A 26,466-nucleotide genomic window follows, 5' to 3' on the forward strand; every position below is an offset into this window, starting at 1 on the left:
TAGAAACAGCTGAGGGAAAGTACTGAGACCCCTGGGCCTGCAAAGCTAACGGAGGCAGCCTCACTCTCTGGAGCTGCTACAGGAGCTGGAGGCAACGGAAAGGAGAGTTGGAGGCGGCAGGAGTGAAAAGGTTGGGAGGCTAAGGGGAAGCTGGCAGGCATAGCAATGAATAGCACAATAGCTGGAGGAGCTGCAGTTACACGCTGAGTGGTAAGGGAGGGAGAGTGAGGTTTTGCAGCGCCGGAGTCTGGGGCACGACCTGATGCTCGTAGAAGGGCTGGCGAGTTTGGGGCCTTGCAGGCTTTGCTCGCTCTCTTAGCTACATTGGAGGGAATCTGACCTGCGGCACTGGCTTGGGCATGCTGAGGCAGCCTGGCACTGGTAAAAGGCCTGTTCCTCTGTTGGAGGAAGCTGGTGTTGCCTAGAGATGTGAGCTTGGGGCTCACATCTCTAGGCAACACTTGCACGGTGCCTTACTTGCACGGTTGGTTTTAGAAAAAGAATTGAAAAACTGCAGAAAAACTTACAGGTTGAATATTTCCATAAAATGGCTTTAAAATGTCCATTTCTCTATGACAGAGTGACTGAGTGGAGAAAGATGCGGTAGGCCTCTGCGTTTTGGGATGCGGTGACCTGATCAGAAGGACTAACGCCTTTGAGACGATGCTGGGAAAACAGCGGCGGTGTTAGGCATAGGATAGCAGCTCCTTAGGCCGGTGGATTGCATGGCGATTCCCTATGGAGGAAAGATTCTTCATCGGATGGGAGAAGCTCATATTCAGGCATGATGGGCACTTAGGGCGGGGCCCAAATGCTGGAAAACTCATGGAACAGACGTAAGTCTGCTGTATATATAACTCTTATCTCACTAATTGTGTTGATTAACTGAATGTGTTAACAGTGTTAAATAGGCTAATTATCTGAACGTGCTCTTGCTGAACGTTGTAAATGAATCATCATAAAATGTTATTTATAGCTGTGATGGCAAAGCTAAATTTTCAACATTATTATTCTAGTCTTCAGTGTCACTTGATCTTCAAAAATCATTCTAATATGATGACTTGCTGCTCAAGAAACATTTCTTATTATTATCAACGTTGAAAACAATTGTGCTGCTTAATATTTTTGTAGAATCAATGATACATCTTTTTCATAGAAAGTTCAGCATTTATTTGAAGTAGAAATGTTTTGTATCATTATAAATGACTTTACTGTCACTTTTGATCAATTTAATGCATCCTTAATGAATAAAAGTATTTAAAAAATATTACTGATCCCAAACTTTTGAATAGTATTGTAACTCTTGTCATTTCATAGTTTTGTTTGAGAAAAAGACTGCATTTTTTATTATTCAATGATATTCTACAGTTCTAACAAAAGTTGTCCATATTCAAAAATGATGTGCAAATGTCACCAAAATGACCTCTTATGTGTGTAGTAACTGCTTGGTATAGAATGAACACATCAATTTTTACACAGTGAACCACTAAACTCAAGAAAGCAACGCAGAATACAGAAGCACAGTGTCCAAATACACGAACGTGTGTGAGAGCGTGTAAGTGGGCCAGAGCTCACTGTGATGATGTCATCAGGATTTACAATCGGGTCACCAGGGCTGAACGCTCTCCAGACAGATTCACACGGACTGCAGAGGAAGTGTATTTGTGTGTATGGGCGGAGCTTCTCTAATGCATCGTCAGTTAGAGAATGAAGCGCTGCAGCCCATAAGAGACAGACAGAGTCCTGACCACACACACACTGTTCTCTCTGCACGAGCAGTTACACACTCACCTCCCACTGGAGATGAGGAGGAATGTTCCGGATCTGAATCTTCCGACTCCTGCAGACACAGAAAGAAAGCGAGAAAGACAATGAGACAAAAAAGAAAGAGAGAAAGGAGATATCAGAAAACAAAAGAGCAGCGATATTCAGTGTATAGGTGCTACAGTGTGAAAACACGCATAACCTGATATTGCTGAGTTCAACATGTTCCTGGAACAACATTCAAATCAACCAATCAGATTTAAGGGACAAGTTTACAGATTGTCAAGTTTAGGCTTAAAATCATGAATTGGTGCTTCTACATCAGTGTTATTCATCTATCATTTCCCTCTGATTTTTGGGATAACTTTTGGGTAGGGTTAGGTTTAGGGGCAGGAATAGGGTTAAGACTAAATTTTCAGACTAGAATGTTGCTCCAGGATCAACAAAATATGTTGATCCAGGAACGCATCTAACTCAGCAATATCAGGACGTGCATGAAAACATACAAGCTGCCTCTAAAATCAATCAGATCCAACAGGGACTAAAGAAACAGAGTGAGACAAACACTTAAGCATCAAAGTGATGCCAATGAAAATCATGATCATCTCTAAAGCGGTGTGTAAATTGGCAGAGATTGACAGCTAAAAAGCAAACAGAACCCATTCATTTTCAATTGTCCACTTACTGCGACATACGCAGCGGTAACCATATTCTTGAAATATTTTTCGATCTTACTAGCAATATAAAATAGAAAAATATTGTGAATATGGCAAGGATTTTAATGTGCCTTTTCCCTACATCATCTCACAACTAAGACAGAAATGTTATAATTGAATAATTTCTGTGAGTCAATTCTAAACTCGGAATCAATGATTCTGACGGATTCAGTGTCACATGATCCTTCAGAAATCATTCTAAAATACTGATTTGCTGCTCAAGAAATATTTCTTATTATTATTATCAATGTTAAAACTGTTTTTGCTGCTTAACATTTTTGTGGAAATGGTGATACCTTTTCAGGATTTTTTGATAAATAGAAAGTTCAATGAACAGCATTTATTTGCATTTATTAAGGTTATTTAATACATTTATTAATGCATTTATTAAATAGAATTTTTTTCATTGTCAATTTTTATCAATTTATTGCATCCTTGATGAATAAAAGTATTCATTGCTGTCTCTCTTTTTAAAATCTTACAACAAATGTATGAATGGTACCATTGTTTCCACAAAAATGTTAAGCAGCAAAAACAACACTGATACATTTTCAATACTGATAATATTAATAATAAATGTTTCTTGAGCACCAAATCAACATATTAGAATGATTTCTGAAGGATCATGTGACACTGGAGACTGGAATAAAATTCAGCTCTGTCATCACAGGAATAAATTACATTTAACTGAATAAATTTATTAAAATAGAAAACAATTATTTTAAATTGTAATAATATTTCACAATATTGCTGATTTTACTGTATTTTTGATTTAAAAAACAGGTACTGTAAAAAAAATTAGTCTGTCCCATATCGCTATGGTCACTGATATATTGTGCATCCATTTTGGAGCATTATTTTTTTAGCATTTTTAATATAGATTGTAGTATTTTGATAAATCTATTGCTATGATTCATATGAAGTCATTACCAAAGTCTTTCTGCACAAATGTAAAATTTTCTAAAATCACAAGCTCTACATTCGCTGCGGGCAAATGTCCAATGACACATGCTCAGAAGAGAGAGAGAGAGAGAGAGAGAGAGAGAGAGAGAGAGAGAGAGAGAGAGAGAGAGAAAGAGAAATGGATTAGTTAAGAGTGAGCAGGTCCCTCATTCACTACTTTGCACCAGAGGGACTCGTCTGTGTCTGTGCTCCATCATTCGTCGAGTCCGACACAAACCAACAGCTTCCAAGCGTACCGACACCAAAGCCACACAAACCGCTCCACCACAAGCTGTTAACAACTACATTAATATGAGTGGAATAGAGCTGGCCAGAGGAAAGAGATTTAAAAGAGCAGTGAGAGAGAGGCCGAACGAGATCTGCAGAGGCACTTTCACACTTAGTACATTAGGGCTCTTCCGCAGGTAGACTTAGATAAGACAAACAAAGAGTAAACACTTGGATAACAATGAATGCAAGGGGCTTACAAATATGCACCGAGCATAATCTTTCACGGTGCCAGAAAGGAAGAGATTAATCTCATTCTTCCAGAGTGCACTGAATACATAGTAAAGCTGCCCTGACTCATGTCTTTACACATTTCCTCACTCTCTGCCCAGCACACTTTGCAATAATCTTTTGAGTGAGCAGCGCTAAACGAGGAATCAAACGCTCACACATCTCTGTAAACCATGACACTTCTTCCACGCCATTCAAACCTTCTAACTGCCTCAGACTTAGCGCATCGCTTCAGCTACAGCTAATGCTGTGGCCTACTAATGGTCACGTAGCCAGATCTTCAGACTGATGGCAGAAGGTCTGGAATCTATCACAGCTTTCATTGGCCAAGGACCGCCCAAGAGGATGTTTGACTGACGTGTAACGCAACAAATCACAGTTCGTTTTGTTTTAGGGGTGTGAAAATGAAAAGTCGAATGAATAATAAATTATTATTATTCATTAAAGAACGTTGTGCAAGTTTACTGCAACAGTGAAGCCACGAACTTCACATACTTTTGAAAATCCAGCATTGATCCTGGTAAGTGCTCTTTCTCAGTTGTAAACATGGCGGCGTTCTTCTTCCAGGAGGGGGTTTGGCGTCACGGCATTTGTTTCCAGGCGGACTGTTAAAGAACGCAACACAAACGTCTCCCGGACATCCTGTAGAATTCAACCAACCAGATGACAACTTCAAAAGTCCTGAAGTGTTTTCAGTTAAATGTGTCTTATGCATCGGACGTCCAGCCAACGGTCTGTGGGCATGACGTCTGAGGCTGAGACTAGCTAACTGTCAATCCCTCTAAGCTTCATGTTGAGAAGGGGCAATTTCCCATTTCAGCACAGCAGTTCAGCTAGCTCAAACCTCCACCTCTTCATCAACTGTAATGCCGTGTCTACAGCGGACATGAGCAGCACGTCTTGATAATCCAAATTGCTCTCCTTATAATCAATTATTCTGTCTACACTGGAAGAGTCCACTGTAGCGAGTTGAGACAGACAGTGAGTTGGCAGAAGTGCTGTTTCCATTCATGATCCACTTGTAAGAGCTACTCCAGCCACACTATTATCCACATCTGTCTACAAATAAACATCTTTTACTTACAGATATTGTATATATGATTTTTTTGGCAATAAATGTAATGTTAGAGATTTTCATCATGTTTCTGGTCTCTAGTAAATATTGGCTGACACTGAACATTTTAAGCAAATCTCAAATATTATCCACCCCTAATGTATAATTATAAATTCATAAAAGGATAGTTTACCCAAAAATGAATATTCTGTCATCATTTACTCACTGTCATATCTTTCCAACCCCTGTATGATATAGCTGCATGATTAATCATTAAAAGATCTTGTTCTCGATTCATGTAATATTATTCCTAAATGACAACATTTCACCTGTGTCTATAAAACCTTCGACAAAATCACAGTGAACATTCAGATCTGCGTTGGCGCTGTCACTGATCCAGAGAGAGTTGTCGTGTATAGGTATGAAAGAGCTTCACAAACAGTCTTTTCAACCACACTGTATCATTATTTCTGTTACAATAATTAAAATGATCACAGAAGTGCTAGAATAAAAGTTTATAGTTTTGATAATAAACACTGCTGTCTAGCGATCAACATAAAAATAAACTTTTGAAAGTAAATTAAAGGGGGGGTATCACACACAGTTTCTGTCTCATGTTAATCTTGAGTACCTACAGAGTAGTAGTGCATCCTTCATATTTCCAAAAAGTCTTTAGTTTAATCATATTTATAAAAGATAAATACGCTATACCGAGTCTTTCCGAAAACAGCCGAGCTCCTGAAGGCGTGCCGTGTGAGCGGAGCTAAAGAGTGACGAGCACGTGCAGCATTTGTTTAGCGATCGTCTACAAGCTATTAATGGTCAGCTAAACAATTGTATTTAAACACATGCAATACACCACTGCATTATCCCTGGATAACTTTTGAATCACTATAATGAATATAGCATATAGTGAATGATGAATAATGAATTTATGAATTCACTATGTTCGTGTTGTTTACATTATATGCACTTAGGTGCCTATTGCCAACAAAACTTGTTTATAAAACCATAAGCGCCGATCCTGAAGGCTCGAGCAGCCATGGAAAAACACAAGATAATTTTCCATTAATTTTAACCAATAAAAATTGATTGCAACTATCAGTTTCTATGGTTATTTTAATAACAAAATGTACATCAGTGCATCAGTGTAATGCGAGAGCACAAATCTCTCAGCTCCACTGGGTTCTTTGGGAAGCAAGGTTATCTTTCCCTCACAACCAAAAACACACTTCTTTGGTGACATTGTTGATTTCATGCAGTCCTGTGACTTGTGCAGCGTTGCCGATGACTTCCGTAAACCCAATCGCACGTTGATAGGCGTGCTTTTGCTCTCTCGCTCTGGTGCGATGTGTGCCACCCCCATTGACGTCACTCAGGCCCATACTCGAAAACAAAAAAACAAAACCTGTGATGATTTGGAAGAGAATTTTTGGAACAGAAATACTCCAACTCGTGTTTTGAAACTTTGGCCATGTTTAGCATGAGAATCCCCCTTTAAGGCTTCAAATAAAGATTGTATCAATTACATTGTTACACCAGTAGATGGCGACAAGACTTTTTTTGAAAAAAAAAAATAATAATAATTGTCAGAACCTCTAGTAGTAAATGATGCTATTTTGTTTAGTTGTCTATCAGAATTGTGATCTCTATTTTAAACAAAAATATTGTGATTCTCAATTTATCCAGAATCGTGCAGCTCTTCTTCTGTGGAACATAAAAGAAGAGAAATGAGAAATTTAGAGAAATGTTTCAATGTTTTTTGCCCATACAGTAAAAGTCAATTGGTTACCAATATTCTTCAAAATATCTTCTTTTGTGTTTCAGAGAGGAAATAAAGTTACACAGGTTTGGAATAACATAAAAGTGAATAAAGAATGGCAGATTTTTTATTTTGGGGTGAAGTGTCCTTTGATGGTTCATTTACAGTTCATTTTACACATATAACCGTTTCTAATACCAAAAGATGGAAGGTAGATTTGTTTAGGACAGTGAGTTATGAAGGGGGAAAAAAGCAGTCAATTGTCCCCCCTGCTACAAAAATTGAGAAAGCTGGATTAGAGGAAAGGAAAGAATAGCAGCAACTATTCATTTCTCTGTCATGACTTGTGTTGAGGTTCAAATGCCGACAACACAACAAGTGGACGGCTTCTTTTTTTCTGTCTGCTCACACTCTCTCTCTTTCTAACCACCATAACCATCCATGTTTTTTCCCTCTCTTCTCCTCCACAATCTCTCCATCTTTCCTCCACCCTGCTGGGGTGGAAAAAGTGACAGTGCTCTCCACAACTCTTCAGGGGCTCCTCATTTTCGGCATGCCTGTGGCAGCACTGGATTCCTGGACGCGCACAGGCTCAGATGCACACGCCCTGCCCATCACAGGAGGATCCTGGTAAACCTCAGCATGGGCATCTCTCTGCCTTTCTTCTATACATTCACAAAAGACATGTATATAGGGACTTTAAGCTGTCCACTTTGTTTGCATGTGCTCAGTCTCTTGCACGGTGGTGCTTGCATAGTCAACACATTAGTTTGATTCCAACTTGCATCATTTCTTCCCGTTTCCAACTTTCGCCCTATTTTTTCCAGGTCTTTTTCTCACCGTTCCTATCAATAACCTGCCAAAATAAAGTCCAAAAATGAAATGTACTGGCACTAAAATGGTTTTCTGGCAATTTTTTTATTATTATTTTAATTTATCAGTATCATAGAGTAGATATTTAACTGTGCACGCTCATTTCGCCTAGTTTGATTACACTAATTTTAAGCTGTACATTATATGTTGTGATGCCTAAATTTGTACCATTTGTAACATTTAAAATGATTGATTACATGTTTTAGTGCTTTATTTTTAATTTATTATGACAAAAAACAAAATTTTATCATAATTTCAGTTTTACCGAATGACACTTTTGGTTATACCGAATTATGATATTTTCAAACAACGCTACCAGGCTGATATCTAGCTAGCTAGCCAGTTAGCAAAAGGAAAATCACAATTTTATATTTAGTAAAAGTTTTCGAAATATTACAACATTTTCCACGTTTTATAGAGGCTGTACCGAAAGACCTGATGTTTCAGGACATGAGCATAAGCAAAGAGAAAACATGAATTTCTCAGATAGTTAATCTGTATTTACGCCACCTCATATTTACTGGAATCTTGAGATGATAACACATGACGTTATATTCGGAGCTGTTCGCGTTCTTGAACTGGGAATTATGCGTTTCCATGGCAACACTATCAACGTCTATGAATCTACAGCGGTCAGGTGGTTCAGCGGCCAGCTTACAAGCTGTAATTACGAGCTCTACGAGGATGTGAACACTTTTTAGAAGCTAGAATCTCGTAACTACAGGAATTACGAGGCCACGTGAAAGCATCTTCAAGACAGAGGCTGCGTCCGAAAACCTAGGTAGCTGTCTTGTTGCCTTGCTATCTTATAAGAGAATGACTTGTACGGCAGCATTTGTGCATGAAGGCACCTCACAAAATTGATTTCGGACAGACTTCTGAGGCAGCGTAACAGTTTAATGATCTACAGCAATATAGCGCGAGCTTTGGTGAGAACTAAACAAATATTTAATTACTACAGTAGTAATTTCTCGATAGAAATGACATCAAAATTGAAACATGTTGATCAAAATCGTACATTTATACACAAACTGAGCAGCAAACGCAACTTTTGGACGCCATCTTTATTTTTCTAGCTCAACTGTCACAGAATGGAAAGCACAGGATTGTGGGATATCAAAGGCAGCTAAGGATACATCTATGCTTCCTTCAAAAATCGATCAGATGAAGGTATCTCAAGAGAGAGGAAGTGAAGCTAACATTGGATTCGGACGTGCCTTGATGCCTTACTACCTTGAAATGTGTCCTTGGAAGGCAGCATTTTCCAGTTTTCGGACGCAGCCAGAGTTAGTTACTTTGCTTCATGATCATGTGGTCCTTTGCAGGTGTCTGAATGATGTCACATCCTGTCACATGATATTGACCACATGACTTGATCCAAAATGGTCCCTTTATATTGGTTATTTTTCCGGACATTCTTTCCAACGACTTCTACACATAATTTTAATACCATTTTGCACTATGTTGATTTATGATGTTATAAAATCATGCCAGAATAAAAAAAATATACATTTATTACATTTTAATATAATATATTAATATAATTTTAATATATATAATATATTATATTTTAATCACAAATGAAATGGCTGTATTGGCCTTTGGCTGATTAAACCGAATGACAGTTGAGATCAAGTTGTACTACCTTACATACTTTGGATGTCATATCTTTGTTGTTTATTATTATTAAAGTTTAGTTCACCCAAAAATGAAAATTATGTCATTAATGACTCACCCTCATGTCGTTCCAAACCCGTAAGACCTCCGTTCATCTTCAGAACACAGTTTAAGATATTTTAGATTTAGTCTGAGAGCTTTCTGTCCCTCCATTGAAAATGTTTGTATGGTATACTGTCCATGTCCAGAAAGGTAATAAAAACATCATCAAAGTAGTCCATGTGACATCAAAGGGTCAGTTAGAAGTTTTTGAAGCATCGAAAATACATTTTGGTCCAAAAATAACAAAAACTACGACTTTATTCAGCATTGACAGTATATGGACATGGACAGGACATGGACAGTATACCGTACATACATTTTCAATGGAGGGACAGAAAGCTCGGACTAAATCTAAAATATCTTAAATTGTGTTTCAAAGATGAACGGAGGTCTTACGGGTTTGGAATGACATGAGTCATTAATGACATAATTTTCATTTTTGGGTGAACTAACCCTTTAAGGCCTTTGGACAAAAAAATGACCCCTCACGTCATTGACCCATTTGCAGAAAAACTATTATTTTCAACTTTCATTCTGACTCTCCATCTGAAATACATTTTAAATTGGCAGCTCCTTGGCTAACGTCACTGCATAGAAAACAGTATCAACAGCTACTCGGCATTGCACGCGAGTAAGCGTTTTGAAACATTATCCATATAGAACTGTCACTTACAGACAAAGCATTATGAAATCATTTACTTACAGTTTGTTGCAGCTGCTGTCAGATACACAATACAATTGGCTGCTTCATCTTTCAACAAAACTTTCTTTGCGATCTCTCATTACACTGTGCCTCATTTGCAAAACAAAAGATCAAGGCAAATTCGATTTCTCGTGACATGACCCCTTGAAACCATTTATCGGTTATCAGCCATAACATGAAAAAATTACCCATTTGGTATCAGTCCAAATGTTCAACATTGGTGCATGCCTAAAAAAACATTTAAAGGTGTAAAAAGTGCATACACAAAATCACTCTCATTGAATCAACTCTTGAATTCTGCATCTGTAACACTCATATACACATGTAATGCCATAAATGAGTTCACACACAAACACTGAGGATCAATTTATGATGTGCCATCAGGAGGGGGCAGGTTTATTAGCTTGTTATTTTCGAATCTCTTCAGTGAGTATTTGTTTATATTTATGTGTAATGGAGCTGAACCCAATGCCCTTTTGAAATCGGTCTCACAGACCCCTTCACCCCAGTCCAAAACCACCAGCACTAGAAGATGCAGACTGAATGCACTGCTTACCGTATGTTTGTTGAACGTAACCAAGCTGTCTGCTGCTGGTTTAGAAAAGGGTGCCAGACAACTAAATAAAAAAACACGCTTCTCAATTTCTGCCTTTGAATATCTGAGGGTGGCCACGTTCAGTTGAAAAGCTAATATTTACAGCAGCCAGATGCAGCGCACAAGCTAGAAAACCATGTCGGCGCACACGCTCGCATACAGATCCTCACATCCGCGTGGACAGTGCGAAGGAACGTTCGCCACTCGAAGCAGCGTGCAGCAGACGGGTCAGAATAGGACCATTCACCTTGGGCCAGGACCTCTCAGACCTGCTAACGACCACCATCCGATCATCCCTGTGAGCCAGGCGAAATGTTATTCACCATACATAAATCACTCAGCCACAACGCGGGCACGTGAGCAGGGGGTGGATAATTGGGCGTCACACGTGTGCAGATAGAGAACAAACTTTCAGCCATTCCTCATTGGAGAATGAGAAAAAGGTGGACCTCACTTCTCTCTAATCCCCTGGCCGTGGACACAACAAAGACAGGAAGCGGCCTCTTATCTGGATCCATGTACAGGAAATGAGAACAAAGTACCAATCAAAAAGTGGCTTGCACTTTGGTTGCAGTGTCATGTGATGAATTCATTATGGTTTTGATCAGCATGACCTCCATCTGCACCTAAAACACCTTCATTGAAAAACTACATTTTTCTTAGAAGGGGTCAAGGCTTGGATGGTTAGGATGCTCCCATTATCCCCTCCTATATGAGCCTCGGTATAAACCTAGTAAAGACCTTTGGTATCTTCAGTTCTCATACTGACCAGCCAACAGGCACAGACTGCAATAAGAAAGCAGCACTGACCAACAAAATGGCCAATGATTAGGGTTGCGGTGGTCCGGAGCGTGAAAGTCAAAGCGTGATTTCAGTAAACGAGGCTTCGTTGCGTCACAAGCGCTTCAAAATTTCAATGGTTCGCATGACTTTGGCAGTTTGATTCACGCTCCGAACCACTGATTCAAAACAAAAGATTTGTAAAGCTTCATGAAGCAGATATTGTTGAATAAAGTCGTTATTTTGTTTTTTGCCACACAAAAGTATTCTTGTCGCTTCATAACATTAAGGTTGAACCACTGTAGTCACATGAACTGTTTTAAATATATCTTTAGTACCTTTCTGGGCATTTGCATGGAGGTACAAGGAGGCCTCACTGAGCCACCGTATTTTATCAAAAATATCTTAATTTGTGTTCCCAAGATGAACGAAGGGTGTGAAACGACAAGAGGGTGAGTAATTAATGACAGAATTTTCATTTTTGGGTAAAATAACCCTTTAAACTAAACATACTAGTCTCATGAAAGGAGCAAACGTTATGATGGGTAACATCCACGGGAACAAAAAACGCACTCATGCAGAGATGAGACATAGTGGCTCCACTCCATATGGGTGGCAGGACACATACACTCACACACTCATGAGGGTGTGCAGAACTGACACCAGGCGGCAACTCGCAAGCCACAGACGGCCAATGTTCCATGTCTGTCCTATACGTCCCACAGTGTGGCCTCATAAAGAGTCAAAGAAGAAGAGCTAAGTTAGCAGTTTCAGGAAGGTTTTGCTCCTTCCTCAGATGCATGAAATGCAATCCTACTTCAAATGGCTGTGAATCTATGCAGACATTTTAAAAAGCTTCACATTCCTGGCTTTAATAGTTTTGGATGCACAGGAACTTTAAAAGCCACAATGGGTTTCCCTCAGTCTCAGGAGCCCTGTGATAAATAAGCATCTATGCCTGCAAATGTGCTGGTTTTCTGAGAATTTCACAGATTCAGGGTATTTTGGAAAAGACAGGAAGAATGTGGACATTTAATTTAGTTCTTGAGAGTCACATGACAGGATCAGAACTCACTTTGCTCTTCCTGAAGAAAATTTCAGTGCGTGGCAGTGCTCACTTCTACAACTGAAATGCTGAATGATGGTGTGGTGACGTAATTAAAAATTTGGGTGGATTACTGGTTTGTAGGAAATGACAGTAGTCTGTACTGTACTGAGAATTACCAAAATAAACGTCACGAAAAAGGCCATTTTATCAAAGTGTCAAACAATAAAGTACATATTTTTAGAGGAATAACACATTTTCATGTTCAAAATCTTCAACACAAATTTCTTTGAAAACAACCAGGGGTTTTCAACCTAGAAGTTGCAAGAGATTGCAAGAGGTTTGTCATAGTTTTATGTTTCTGTTCAGGTTTATACTTTACCATTTAAAAGTTTGGGGTTAGTAAGATTTGTTTTAAAGAAATTAATTATTACTAACTTTTAATCATTTTAGTGACTTTACAGAGTGTTTTTACTGTATTTTTGATAAAATAGCATAAAAGACTTCATTCAAAAACATCTGACAGTACTCTAATGATGATGGGTAGAAAAAGGATAATAGAAAGTGCCATTTTTCCAAGATAATATTTTACACATTTTTGGATATTTTTTTATAAAAAAAATCAAATAACAAAAAAGTGCTAAATTAGATGTCAAAAACACAGAATCAGCTAAAATTGGAAAGCAAAAAAGGTAATACTCTCAGCATTCAGAGCGCACTCAACTGAGGTTAACACCTCAACTACAGGGTCAGTCTTCTTGTCAGATAAGTTGCTGAAGATGGTGCTGCTGAGAGTCCTTTTGCACAAATGTTTTGTCTGTGTTGAGATCAACACAAATGACTTCCTCCCCACTGTTACAACTGACTGAGCTTTCAGTGTTTCCTGAAGTCACTTCAGAACGTCTCACGACAGGAACTAAAACTCAGAACTGTCCAAGTGTCAATGGAACATTCTGTGCTTTTTTAACAGCAACAGAACAGACACTTTTAAAAGAGAAAAGAAGATTGTCACCTTGAAAGTGTTTCCTCTCATAGTCACTGTATTCCAAGAATATATTCAAAGAGAATACAACTTATTTGAAGAAGCAACACATTTGTTTTGCAGTTACTAGTCATCTTTTTAGTATAAAAATTTATATTTTAAAATCCCAGATGAAGAAATGTCAATACTCAGTCTCAGAGTGTAAGGAGGCAACTAGACCAGAGATAACAGATCTCCTGCCAAATAAACATCACAGGGAAAGGCAATGTTTTATACAATGTGCTCAAATGACACCAAAGAAATTTAACATGATGAATGTGCCGTATATGACGTGTAAAACTAATGCTCAGGGATCAGTGCAGAAACCATTAGGATGGTCTGGCCATACTGATCTAAACTGTCTTCTGTCCTCTGCCTTAGACATGCAAAGACCTTAGGAGGACAAAAACACCAAATACACCCTTACCTCTCTCTGTCTTGTTTGCTGTCGCTCTCACTCTCAGAGTGAAGGCTAATGAGAATGCAGTGTGTTCACCTGCCTGGCTGAGATCCTGCAGGAGGCAGATGCTCCTCACGGGTAAATGGAGGCAGCAGCTCCCTGACAGGCTCTCTGCTGCTGTCAATACTCACTCATTGAAACCAGCAGTCAGAGAGTCGTGCTCTTAGGAGCCACTCATGAACTCCTTAACTCGGTTTAAGAAAGAAAACTTTATGCAGTTGTTTAGGAATGCTTAGTACTAGGATGTGAAGATTTAAGGAAGTACAATAAACTTATTACATTAGAAATGGGGTTTTCACTCGGTTAAAGGTGCCATCGAATTGAAAATTGAATTTACCTCGGCATAGTTGAATAACAAGAGTTCAGTACATGGAAATGACACAGTGAGTCTCAAACTCCATTGTTTCATCCTTCTTATATAAATCTCATTTGTTTAAAAGACCTCCGAAGAACAGGCGAATCTCAACATAACACCGACTGTTACGTAACAGTCGGGATCATTAATATGTACGCCTCTAATATTTGCATATGCCAGCCCATGTTCAAGGCATTACACAAGGGCAGGACGTCTGCATGTGCACAGCTGAATCATCAGACTAGGTAAGCAAGCAAGAACAACCGCGAAAAATGGCAGATGGAGCAATAATAACTGACATGATTCATGATAACATGATATTTTTAGTGATATTTGTAAATTGTCTTTCTAAATGTTTTGTTAGCATGTCGCTAATGTACTGTTAAATGTGTCTAAAGTTACCATAGTTTCCTACTGTATTTACAGAGACAAGAGCCGTCACTATTTTCATTTTTAAACACTTGCAGTCTGTATAATTCATAAACACATCTTCATTCTTTATAAATCTCTCCAACAGTGTGTAATGTTAGCTTTAGCCACAGAGCACCATCAAACTCATTCAGAATCAAATTTAAACATCCAAATAAATACAATACTTATGCGATTAGACATGCTGCATGACAAACACTTTGTAAAGATCCATTTTGAGGGTTATAGCTGTGTGAACTTTGTTTATGCAATGATAGAGTCGAGAGCTCGGGAGGCGGCGGAGAGCGCGAGCAATTAAAGGGGCCGCAGCCTGAATCGGCGCATTTCTAATTATGTCCCAAAATAGGCAGTTAAAATAATTTATAAAAAAAATCTATGGGGTATTTTGAGCTGAAACTTCACAGACACATTCAGGGGACACCTTAGATTTATATTACATCTTTTAAAAAAACGTTCAATGGCACCTTTAAGAATTCATCCCAGGTATTCATCAGCTGCTGTTTAACAATGTACATTCCTAAATCCTGGGTTAAAACTTCTTATTTGAATATTTGCGGTATCCGTGTCATTGGATGAACACAGTATGCGAGCCATTTACATTCAAGATTTATGTGAATTAACTTTTCAGATGATAAAAAGTAAGAATAAAACGGTCTCTTCTTTACTCCAATTGATGCATTTTCCCATTTAACATTTTAATCCTCAAACATTGTTTCTGTCCAAATCATGTTAATACGAGGCACACGATTGGCTGTCTGTTGTTAAACATCTGGCCATAACATTCTAACACTTTATCATTTTACACGGTACACTTTTGGCTCTGCAATGTGGGGTCAAATTGCTCCGTAGCAGGGTTTCATAACCCCGGGTAAAAAACAAGGCCGTAACCATGTCTTGAACATTGGGAGGTGGAGGGATAGGTAATAATCATTTTATTTAAAGGAATTAAATAATTAAAAGGTCTTTAAGGGAATAAAGAAAAAAAAAAAAAAGAATGATAAAAGAAGTGCAAGGTCTAATTCTAGTTAAGTAGTAATCAATTGGAACTGTTTGCAAATAATATTTTATTTTAAAATATGCACACATTAAGGCTTTAAAAATGTTTCGCCTTGTCACATTCAGTTATGAATAACATGAATCATGTAAATAACATTTTCGATTCAAAAAGCTGACATTTGTGAAAAAAAGTTGATTAACATTTCAATTGTAAAACAATTGTCAGATATTAAATGTTTAGCTACTACATCTTATCTCACTCTTTCACAGTTAAAACTGAAGCGTTATGCTGTAATTCACGTTTAGCTTCTGTGAACAGTAAGACCCGCCTTCTTTGATTTGATTGGCCATCTCAATCATTTTGACACTGACAAATGCTGTTAGACCTCTGAGGCAGATTCTGTCAGGCAAACTTTTTATCATCCAAACAACTAACCGAGTGGGGTGCATAACGAAGTTCAGCAGAGCCATAGACTAAAAAAAAGATGGAAGATGTATCTCCACTTCCTTCCAGTGTAGAAAAATTAAGCTAAAATATTCCAAAAACGGTCGTTGCCAATTTACGTCATTTGGAGCCCGACTGTGGAGCAGTGATCCTGAGGTGAAGCCGCAGTATCAGTGTCCCACCCACACTCCCACTCCCGCAGACTCAATCGCAACAACAGCTGTCAATCATGATGTTACACCTTGGTTGGAACTAATTGAAAAAAAAAAAAACACTTGAATATATGTCAGCGTGATAAGAACTACATGAAATGACAGAAAGCATCTTCAGGAAAAAAATATTTGAAGTGTAATTTGTTTTTTTAGTTTGACTCGGGTCCCATTTAATTACATGGAGAGGGCAGAGTTTATGACCTATACTGCAGCCAGCCACCAGGGGGCTTTTGTATATTTGTAGATTAACCAAAACACTATTAGAAATGCACTCTTTTAAACAACTTAACAATCAATCACAATCTACCCCATTTACAGTCCTCCCTGCAGGCAAAACTGACACTGAACAATTTAATAAATGAATATAATATGTAGCCAGTAACAGCAGTAACAGATGACAGTGTTTGCAGAGTTTTGCAGAAATTATTAATATTAATACACATAATATATCTCCCATAAAATGCATCTACAGAGAAGTGAGACAGATCTCTGTGAGACTTTGGGTTAGCTACCAGCAGAATTTATATCACTAGTACAATTACATTCTTTCATGCATCTACTCGTGCTCTTTGCAGCTACTGAAGTGTTTTAAAAAGAGCACTACCCTTCAAAAGACAACAGATGCAAACATAAGGTAAACAATTCAGTCCAATTCACTGAGACAATCGTGCTACTGCTTTACATATACACAAGATTATGTTGTTTACTACAATTTACAATGCAGTGCTCACTGCTGCAGGCGTAACTACCACCCGAGCAGCTGCAGTGCAGCTCACTCACACTCACACACATACACAGAGATCACACAGCAGCACACCGAGCAAGCGCCACCCAGTCACAGCCCCGCCCACTGACCAGCACAGCATATCAGAGAGCACTACACTCTCATCCAATGAGAGATGGAGGCGGCAAAACAGTGACAAGAGAACTGAAGCATATTATTCAGGTATATTTAATGTAAATTAATTATAATTTCATATAATTCTTGTTGTTCAATAAGAAGAAAAGAACCATTTACAGAATGGTATCACTGAAAAGTCACTAGACTAGTGACAGAAATATAAAAGAATCACTACAAGAAAGTGTTACGGAACCAGAACTGCTAAATTCCTCATGATTCAAACCCCTTGTTTTGCCACAACATTATGCAAGTCAGTGATGGGGTTTTGGTTAACTTTGACTTCATAGACAAAAAACCATGTGTTATTTCTCAAAATATTTTCTTTTGTCATATTGCTGTCATATTCACTGTTTAATGTAAATAAAATTAGTGTTAGCTGGTGTTTATTTGAAAAAATATGATTCCCATTGCACACAAACTCACTACTTTTTAGTAATGTTTTTAACAACTTCATTATTTGTGAAAAATACTATAATAGGATTATAGAAATAAGGTGTTTCTATATAAAAAATAAATTTTATAATTCTCAAGTTCAAATTGTTTTAATTAATTCATTTTCAAATTATATCTAATTCTAATTATTTCATTAATTATTATTTACAATAAATATACATTTCATTGCAGAAACCGATTATCATTATCTATTATCTTTAAATTAAATAGCATGAACTAATATATTTTGGCTTTATATTGGCCGTGAGCTATCTTGTTCTCTAATAAAAATATATAAATAAAAATCCAAATCGGTCAACTGTTGAAATCTACATAAAAACCAACATCAAGCCAGAAAAGCAAGAAAGAAATTACTACTGCATCCTGTACCCTGCAGGTACATTGTGTTCACAGTTTGCTTAAATGTTCAGCTGAAGAGATCACAGGATTTGTTGGAGGGCATTGTTAGTCCACTGATGCATTAAGTAATCAGCGTGCTGGGAGTTTGCTTTCAAATCATGGCATTCAGAGTTGTTGTTTGGCAAATAAAGGTACAGTCTGCCAGCTGTTTCTAGTCCTGCTCCATTTTATGGGTCAGCCACACACACACACACACACATATAAAAAACCCACCAACACAAATCTGCAAGTATTTATCAGTTATTTGTGCTTTCATCTTTCACGGGCAACAGTGATCTGCCTGTTCTACTCTTTGAGAAATACCTGTTCTAAATAGCAGACCCATTAGAGAAACACAAAGAGTACTTCTGGTAAGGAGCTTGTCCACTTTGCTCCAGGATATTAATGGTTGAGACGGCAAAAGACAGGAAGGAGTGTTTACATGAGGCATCCTCACTGCATCTCTAAAACTGCTAATAGAGTCCTTCCCAAAGCTTCGGTTAGAGCTTGAACAACATGGGATTATTATTTTTCAGTCTACATTACAGCTCTAAAATGAATAAAATGTTTTAACTGAGTTAATTACACAACATGCCTTAATAAATCAAATTAAAGGTACAATATGTAAAATTTTTTTAGTAAAATATCCAAAAACCACTAGGCTAGTGTTATATATTTTGTCCAGCTGATTACTAACAATATCTCTAATGTTTTCAACTACTTGTAAATAATGAGAAAATCCCCATTCTAAACAGTGACACGGGGCAGTGCAGTCGCCTGTCAATGACGTCAGTTACCCTTTGTTACCACCTTTACTGACGTAGAAACCACATGACAACAGTGCCGTGGACAAATGCGGAAGTAGTGTCTAGCGTCCAGCAAACCACTAGCTTGCTTCAAGCAGTTCCTTATTTACTTATTGCACATTTTATGGTGGATTGTGTTACTTATTTATGGAACATAATTACTGTTTACCATCTGCCACTGGTTCTGTCGACAAGGACAGCTCCCGTAAACTCATGACCGGAAAAGCGGAAGCGGCGCCGGCGACTGTGTCATAATAAAAGTCCCGCTGCTCGTGAGGCATGTGTTGATCAATCGCTCCAGCTCCTCGTTCAGCTCCCGCAACACTCGGTCCTGCTCTGCTTCATACTACAGTAACGTTAATAATCGCATCCACGAACATGAGTTCTTCCAGACTCCAATCCCTATTCTTTTGCACCGTCCGTTGAGATGGAGACCACATGTCCCAAGTTTCCGCTCTAAAACTTGGCGTCATCAAACTACGCCTTTGTTTTGAATAGGCTTCTAGCGACCTCTAGCGGAAAAAATATCACAAATTGTACCTTTAATACAATTAACAGCATATAATATTTAATGAAAAGCCTCCATCCTTTAAAAGTCAGATATTATTGTCGCAGACAAAAATAAATGCATAGAAGTTATGAAAAGTGAGTTATATAAATGTAAAAAAAAACAAAAAAAAAAACATCTTAAACAAGCCTAAGTGGATTTGCTGGTCTTAATTTGTCAGACATGTCTGATGGTTTCAGGTAGGCTAAAAAAACAGCTAAAACTAACTGCAGATTCACAAAAACAATGTTACTTACAGCCGTATATGTTTTTATGTCTCTTCAGTAATCATCCAGCAAAAGGAAGCAGCCTTAAATCTAAAAGGGTTTCTGGAAAATCCTAAATCACGTTCTGTCATAGTGTACATTAGTGTGACTTCATGAAACCAGTTCATAAGATTGAGTTACCTAATATAATGAGTAACCCAGTGCCTTAGGCTCTAATTGCTTACAAGATGCATTTATTGTTCTTCACGAAGATGTATGTTCCACTGGGTTTGATAGGAGTGTAAATAAAACTCTGAATCATGCATCACCATGAGGGAGAGAGAAACAAAATATAAAATTATACATTTAATGAAATATATACACCACATTTATTTATAGTTTTTACAGCTGTCTTTTATTACAAAATCAAATCTGATTTATAAGCCTCTGGTTTGATACTACAGCATAATAGAAATCATAAATGTTGATTATTTTCCCTGATACTGTAATTGTCATTATTTTGATTAATAGAATTATGTGACATGTCTGATTGTTTACAATGCTCAACCACTGACAAAAGAAAAAAAAAAAAACACCACGAACAGTAAATCTTGATGCAATGGGAGACCTAAATGGAATACTATAGTCAACACTTTTCACAATTAGTAACCTTGTTTATTTATTCGATTAATTGTGCAGATCTAGTCAAAAATGCCAACAGCAAAGAAGCAGAACCAAACGAAAGCTGAGAACACCAACAGTATTTTAATAAGACATGCACAAGCAACAAGGAAGTTGTAGAGGACATTTTAAAATGTTAGTGTTGACAAAACAGGGATGTGTGAGAGAGACTGGAGCTCATCTGAAACCCAGTTGGCACAGTGAACAGGCTGATGATAGCATGAACTGCCCTTGGCAGGCTTGTGGTTTTTCTGAGCCTGCTCTGGCACACAGAGACCAGTTTCTCCACTCCATAAAGTGACGTCTATCACAATCCACCTGTGCACAGAGTGTTACAGGCCTCCGGATTAATAAAAAATATATATCTATATATATCTGATTATCATATAGCAGTTTGACAGTCTGCAAAAGGAAGGAAAGTACCGTTTCCTGGTGTGTCATGAGCAGTTACAGAAAAGACCTAGTTCTACAACGTACACATACTCCAATGTTTACAATTCAAAGCTCTACCCAGCCTATGGAATATAAGCTGTAAAAACAGTTTATTAAGACTGAAACACTGTTATGATGCCAGAACTACCAGCACATTAACCAGTAGCGGCTCCTGACCGTAAATTCAGGAATGGCAGATTCTGGGTCTTAGCACTAGCATATGATAAACATTTTGTAAGCTTTATATTCTAATAGCTGAACACATGCAGACACAATTTTGGCACGTCCTTGCGTTATTCAGCGTGAGAATGTCGCTCTGATGATGACTCACAGGAACGCATAGAATGCTATCTTAGTATTGCCTTAATGTAGTATTTATTGCCTCAAAATGTTGTTTTAAATTGTTCCAAGTTGTGGAGGAATTCTAGTGAGGAAAGGAAATTCACTTCTATTCTCAGAACAACATGTTATTCACACTAGCAGATTTAAACTTTCATTAATTTGTTACTAAGAACAGACATGCCAACTAGTTACTGAGCTGATGCAGACTAATATACACACAGCTGAAGCGGATTGATATCATATTGGTCTGGAACGTGAAAATAAGCGGGGTGCTGCAGTTCCATTTTTCACCACAGATTTAAAACTGTGGGGCACTGTAGAGCTGGGGAGGACTCAAGCACCCGCTGCCCAGCTTAGTGCTCACTTTACAACTTAAAATAGTCTAGAAAATCTGAAAATATTTGTTACAGAATGCTAAACACATTTACAATTTATTATTGATTTAGTTTATATTGAGGTCTATGTTTTGGATGAATATTCTGGTGGCCAATGCCGCGGCTGACGTTAACATATGCCTGTCTACATTTATTTATGAACAGCAATTGACTCTTCATCCACTCCCTTGGGTTACTACAAGCTTTGAAAAACGTCCCATAGGACTGAATTTGAGATTTCTGTGAACAGTGTTATATTCAGTAAAAGACAAAATATTGAAGGAATAATATTCAAGGAATGAAGCAACAAAACGAAAATTGTTGTTTTCCGAATTTGTTATATAACACAGTAACGTGATTAAACATATCAGGCTTATCACTCATGTTCAACATGTTTTCGCTCTTGTTTATCACATATTCTATTAATAGTCCCAGCAGCTTCAGGATAACTTGAAGCACTAGGAGAACGTCACTGAAATACTGATTCACAAACTTCAGCCTGTAAAAGCACCAAATATCTTCATATTCAATCACTCACTGCACTATGAGCCGACACATCGTAAGTGACACCTCAATATGACCTCAATATGACACTACAGATACATCTGCATGATATCCTATTTCTCAAGTAAACATGCCAGGAAATGTATGTCAACATTTAACAATAGGAGTAATGGCACTCATCTATGGTAAGAAAACTATTTTCAATTCAAGGAGGGACAAATCGTCAGATTTTCAGACTAAACTGATGAAGATGTCACTATAACAGTAAGATAATTACCTGAATTACACATGCATAACCGAATCTACTGAACAGCACCATATGGCAGCACCAACTGCTATTCAAACAGTCTGTTCTGAGTTTTACTTTCATTTTCACCTAGAATATTCCAGAATTTAACAAAATTCAGACTTCTGTTGGTTCACTGATGTATCAGCATCTAATTTGAGCTTGAAGCTTTTGTTAAAATAAAACTTTAGTTATTTTAGTTTTCATTATATGTGCAAATTAAGTTTAGAATTAATGTAATGTATAAGTTTAGAATTAAATTAATGTATAAATATTTTGTATTTCTTTTACAGAAATTAGCTTAAAATTTTGATTTAGATCTTTTTTAATTCAGATTTAGGCTTTTGTTTAAATATAGCTTTATTTATTTATTTATTTTTTAATATATGTAAGGGTTAATCCATGACTAGATGTGCATTAAGTCCTTTTATTAAATATATTCATTAAATAATGTTAATGCACAACGTGAAAGCAATGAAGCTAGCCGTGGATCATCCAGCTTATACCATGGTCACTGGCCAGCACTGACAAGTTCAAGTTATAGATGATTGAGGCAATAACTGACCAGAAGGGTAAAAATGACAGTTATTTTCGTTGGTTAAGGTCCATTGAATCTAGCATTCTGCTTGCTTTAAATCAAACACCGAGATGAAGTAGTGTGGTGTTTAAATGTAGTAGTGTAGTATTTAAATGAATCTTTTATAGCATTTATTTTAATTAATTAATTAATTAATTAGGTGTCTCCTCTTTCTGCTAAAAATGAATTTGTGAGTTGAATTACTTCAAAAACAATGATGTTAACAGCGCATTAATATAGAATAGTAATTATCCCGACTATAACCACGTGTTTATTAAATGGGTTTAGTGCAGTTTTAAAAACAATATATGCATATGTATTTGTATATAAATATATGTCTCTCAGTGCTTTTTTTTGTCCATACGATGGATGTCAATGGGCACCAATGTAGTTTGGTTACCAACATTCTTCAAAATATCTTCTTTTGTGTTTTGCAGAAGAAAGAATGTCATATAAGTTTGGAATGACATGAGGGGCAAATAAATTACGTCAGAATTGTCATTTTTGGATAAAATATCTCTTTAACAATATATTTACAATACCTTTGCCTATATAATGTCATTTTTGTAAATATACATTTTAAGTAGAATATAAAAAAGGCATTAAAGACGATTGGAGACAAAATGACAAAAGACCCTAACACTCTGTCCTAACCAGGCGCGACACGATGCCGCGACAAACAATAAAATGTATCTTTTCCAGTAACGTTTCTATTTCTCCACGATGTCGCAGCTGAAACGGCAACACAAAGTATAGCAATGAAAATATCAGGTACTGTTTATGTGTTTTATTTAATGTTAAAAACGTCTAATGTGAGTTCGCATATCATTCTATGTTCCCAGCATTTTAGCTGTAATGAAAACAACACTGGCTAATTCACCTCAGATCTTGAAAATAAATAAATGGGCACAAGAGCGTTCAAACCGTCAACTCAATGCGAACAAACAAGTGTATTCTATGACAAAGATTGGTTCAGTCACTCCGTATGTACTTTAAACAATGTTTAAATTGTGTAATATTTATGAATTTTACTATGTACTAACCCATTTCATTGCATCTGCTGTGCTCTTGCCGAGAAAGCTCGCCCACACTCTCTACTGATTGGCTGTGGGCTTTGATTGATTTTATCGCTTCTCATCGTCCCGTCGCGTATGGTGTGTAGTCAAATTGCTCGTCGCTGGCATATTATTGCATCGCGTCTGGTTAGTAGGCCTCTATGAAATCCGTTTTATTTTTTCCCAAATTCCATTTTAATTTTTCTGGATTCAGTTTTTTCTGTTTTATTTATTTTTTGACTCCATTTTAATAGTTAAATTAAATTTTAGTAATCAAAAAGCATGTCTAATTAATTGAAATAATGAATCTTGTCCAATTTACCAACAATTTAATAAAAGTTTAACAAAAAAAAAAATACATTTTTTAATGGCCCTATGATAAACGTTTTATTCTTTCCCCTCCAATTTTATTTTTTACCAAATTCTGTTTTCCATTTTAATGGTTTAATTCCATTTTAATAATCAAAAAGCATGTCTAATTAATTTAATTCTTAAAAACAACAATATTTATTAATTAAAAAATATATTTTATGATCATTTTTCAAAAGTTCTGTTGTGTATTTAAATTTTTCTGGCAATCAAATGAACGCATACCATTTAATTTATCTTTTAATCATGAAATTAAACTTTTTTTGTCAAACAATGTGCTGCACAACAGAGCATTACTGTTCAAATTTCAAACATGGAAGAAACACTGAGATTATTGTTTAAAAATATATTTTAATAATTTATTGTTAAATTAATTTATCTAAATTCTACTGTACAACTGTTTCTGTCAAGTTAAATCGAACTTTTATTTTGACGGTTTGCCTAGAGCTTGAGTTTCTCGGTGTTTATGACGGTAGTTTTCTCAAACGAAGCGGTTAAATGCTGATGAAGGGACTTTCAGAGCAGCTCTGGAGATGAATTTGTGCATTCATATAGTGAGGCGACAGAGGATGAAAACATTGCATGTGCTTCAGCGTGTGTTTCTGAGTGTATTTGACCATTAATAAACCGCGAAAAGGAGGTTATTTTGGCACTTGTATGTCAAAGGCGGCTTCATTATGTGTCTGCGCTGTGAATAAGAGGAGGCGCGTGCGTCTCAACTCGCTGGTATCAGTGTATCGTTTCAGATATTTCAGTATCGAAACACATAGAAATATCAATATTTTTGACAACACTAAGCTGTGTACATGGCTTTTTAAAAATTACGGGTCCACAGGTGTTTCCCAACAGCGTACATCACTAGTAGCTTCTTTTATGCTGGGTTAGACCTTTTACACTCTGAAGTAGTCGTGATTCGTCTCTCACAACGTAACATGCTGAAAACACGCAGAATATTGTAAGTGGATATTTTTCCTTGTAATCGCACCTTTGAACGATGACGAAATCGTGGCATCCGTAATCGTAATCCCGATTAGAAATTCGATTAATTGTGCAGCCCTAACTCATACTCCAGTTTAAAGTCCTCAAGCTTGACTCAGACTTCAGATGAAAGACCTCTGGAAAGCTTTCAGAAGTCAGATCAGATGTCTGAGATAAGGATTAAAAAAATACTGTGTCATCTTGGAAAAGGTTATGTTCCTTCAATGAGTGAGGAAAGACTTGGACAGTCACATAAAAGAGAGTGACACATTGAACCGGAGTGGCCTTACAGCCACTTTTAAAGGAAGTGACAAACAAATGACTTACTATCATGTAAACAAGAAGTGAAAGACGGCAGCAAATATTGCATTTATTTCTAAATACGCTTTCAGTAAGTTTGAAAGACACAAACCACTCACCATTTTCAAAGCACTGAAACTCAGTGCCAACTGAAGTAATTTCGTATCCTAGCAACATGTCTGTTAGTGAACAATATCGCTGAGACAGTTAGCGCCATCAAAAGAGAGAGACTTTAACGAAGGCACAGATGGGTCAAATAAACGGAAATGTCTTTTTAGATTTCAGTTTCAACAAATTCACTTCTTCAGTCTGTCTTCAAGGCCACCACACAAGTCCACATGCTATTTTTTTCCTCAGGGGACTGAGTCAACAGCATGGCCCAATATATTCTGAATGAATCACTTTAATGAACTTGGCAGCTAAACCACAAGTCAGTACAGGGGAATTTGAGAGGAATGCATTGTCAATGTTTGTGGCTACTATTTTGGTTCCTTATCATGTTCATCTAAAAAGCTCAATGGCTTAGGCATGAAGTCGTAAGAACTGTCATCGAATAAGGACACATTGACACAGCAGCAGAATATGGAGATCAGTTCTGTATTTGAGTCCTTAATACGGTTACTTTCACACACATTTCAGTTATTTATGGGAATGACAACCACATTCTATAAACAATCTATAAACGATTTTCATGACTGAAAATACGCACGCTGTGTGAACGGAACTGGACTGGACAACTATTGTCTGTCACGTCATACAGTGTGAGAGAGCTGCTCTGCATAAACATGTGGCTACCATTTTTTGTGGGTTTCATGTTTTATTTCGTAACTTACAGTGACAGAGATATGAGCTACATGTCATCTGAAGGTTTTAGATCCAGTTACGGT

General features: G+C 37.2%; 1 protein-coding gene across 4 annotated transcripts in view; it reads right to left on the reverse strand.

Moving 5' to 3' along the window:
- Positions 1-26,466, reverse strand: part of igf2bp2a (insulin-like growth factor 2 mRNA binding protein 2a) — a 72,917-nt gene that overhangs the window by 29,343 nt on the left and 17,108 nt on the right. For all 4 annotated transcript variants that reach the window (XM_067408531.1, XM_067408530.1, XM_067408528.1 and 1 more), the window contains exon 3: positions 1,792-1,840. In XM_067408531.1, coding sequence (XP_067264632.1) covers positions 1,792-1,840 — 49 coding nt within the window. The remainder of the gene's footprint in view (positions 1-1,791; positions 1,841-26,466) is intronic.

This window comes from Chanodichthys erythropterus, chromosome 14, assembly GCF_024489055.1.
Source record: "Chanodichthys erythropterus isolate Z2021 chromosome 14, ASM2448905v1, whole genome shotgun sequence".
Classification (NCBI taxonomy): domain Eukaryota; kingdom Metazoa; phylum Chordata; class Actinopteri; order Cypriniformes; family Xenocyprididae; genus Chanodichthys; species Chanodichthys erythropterus.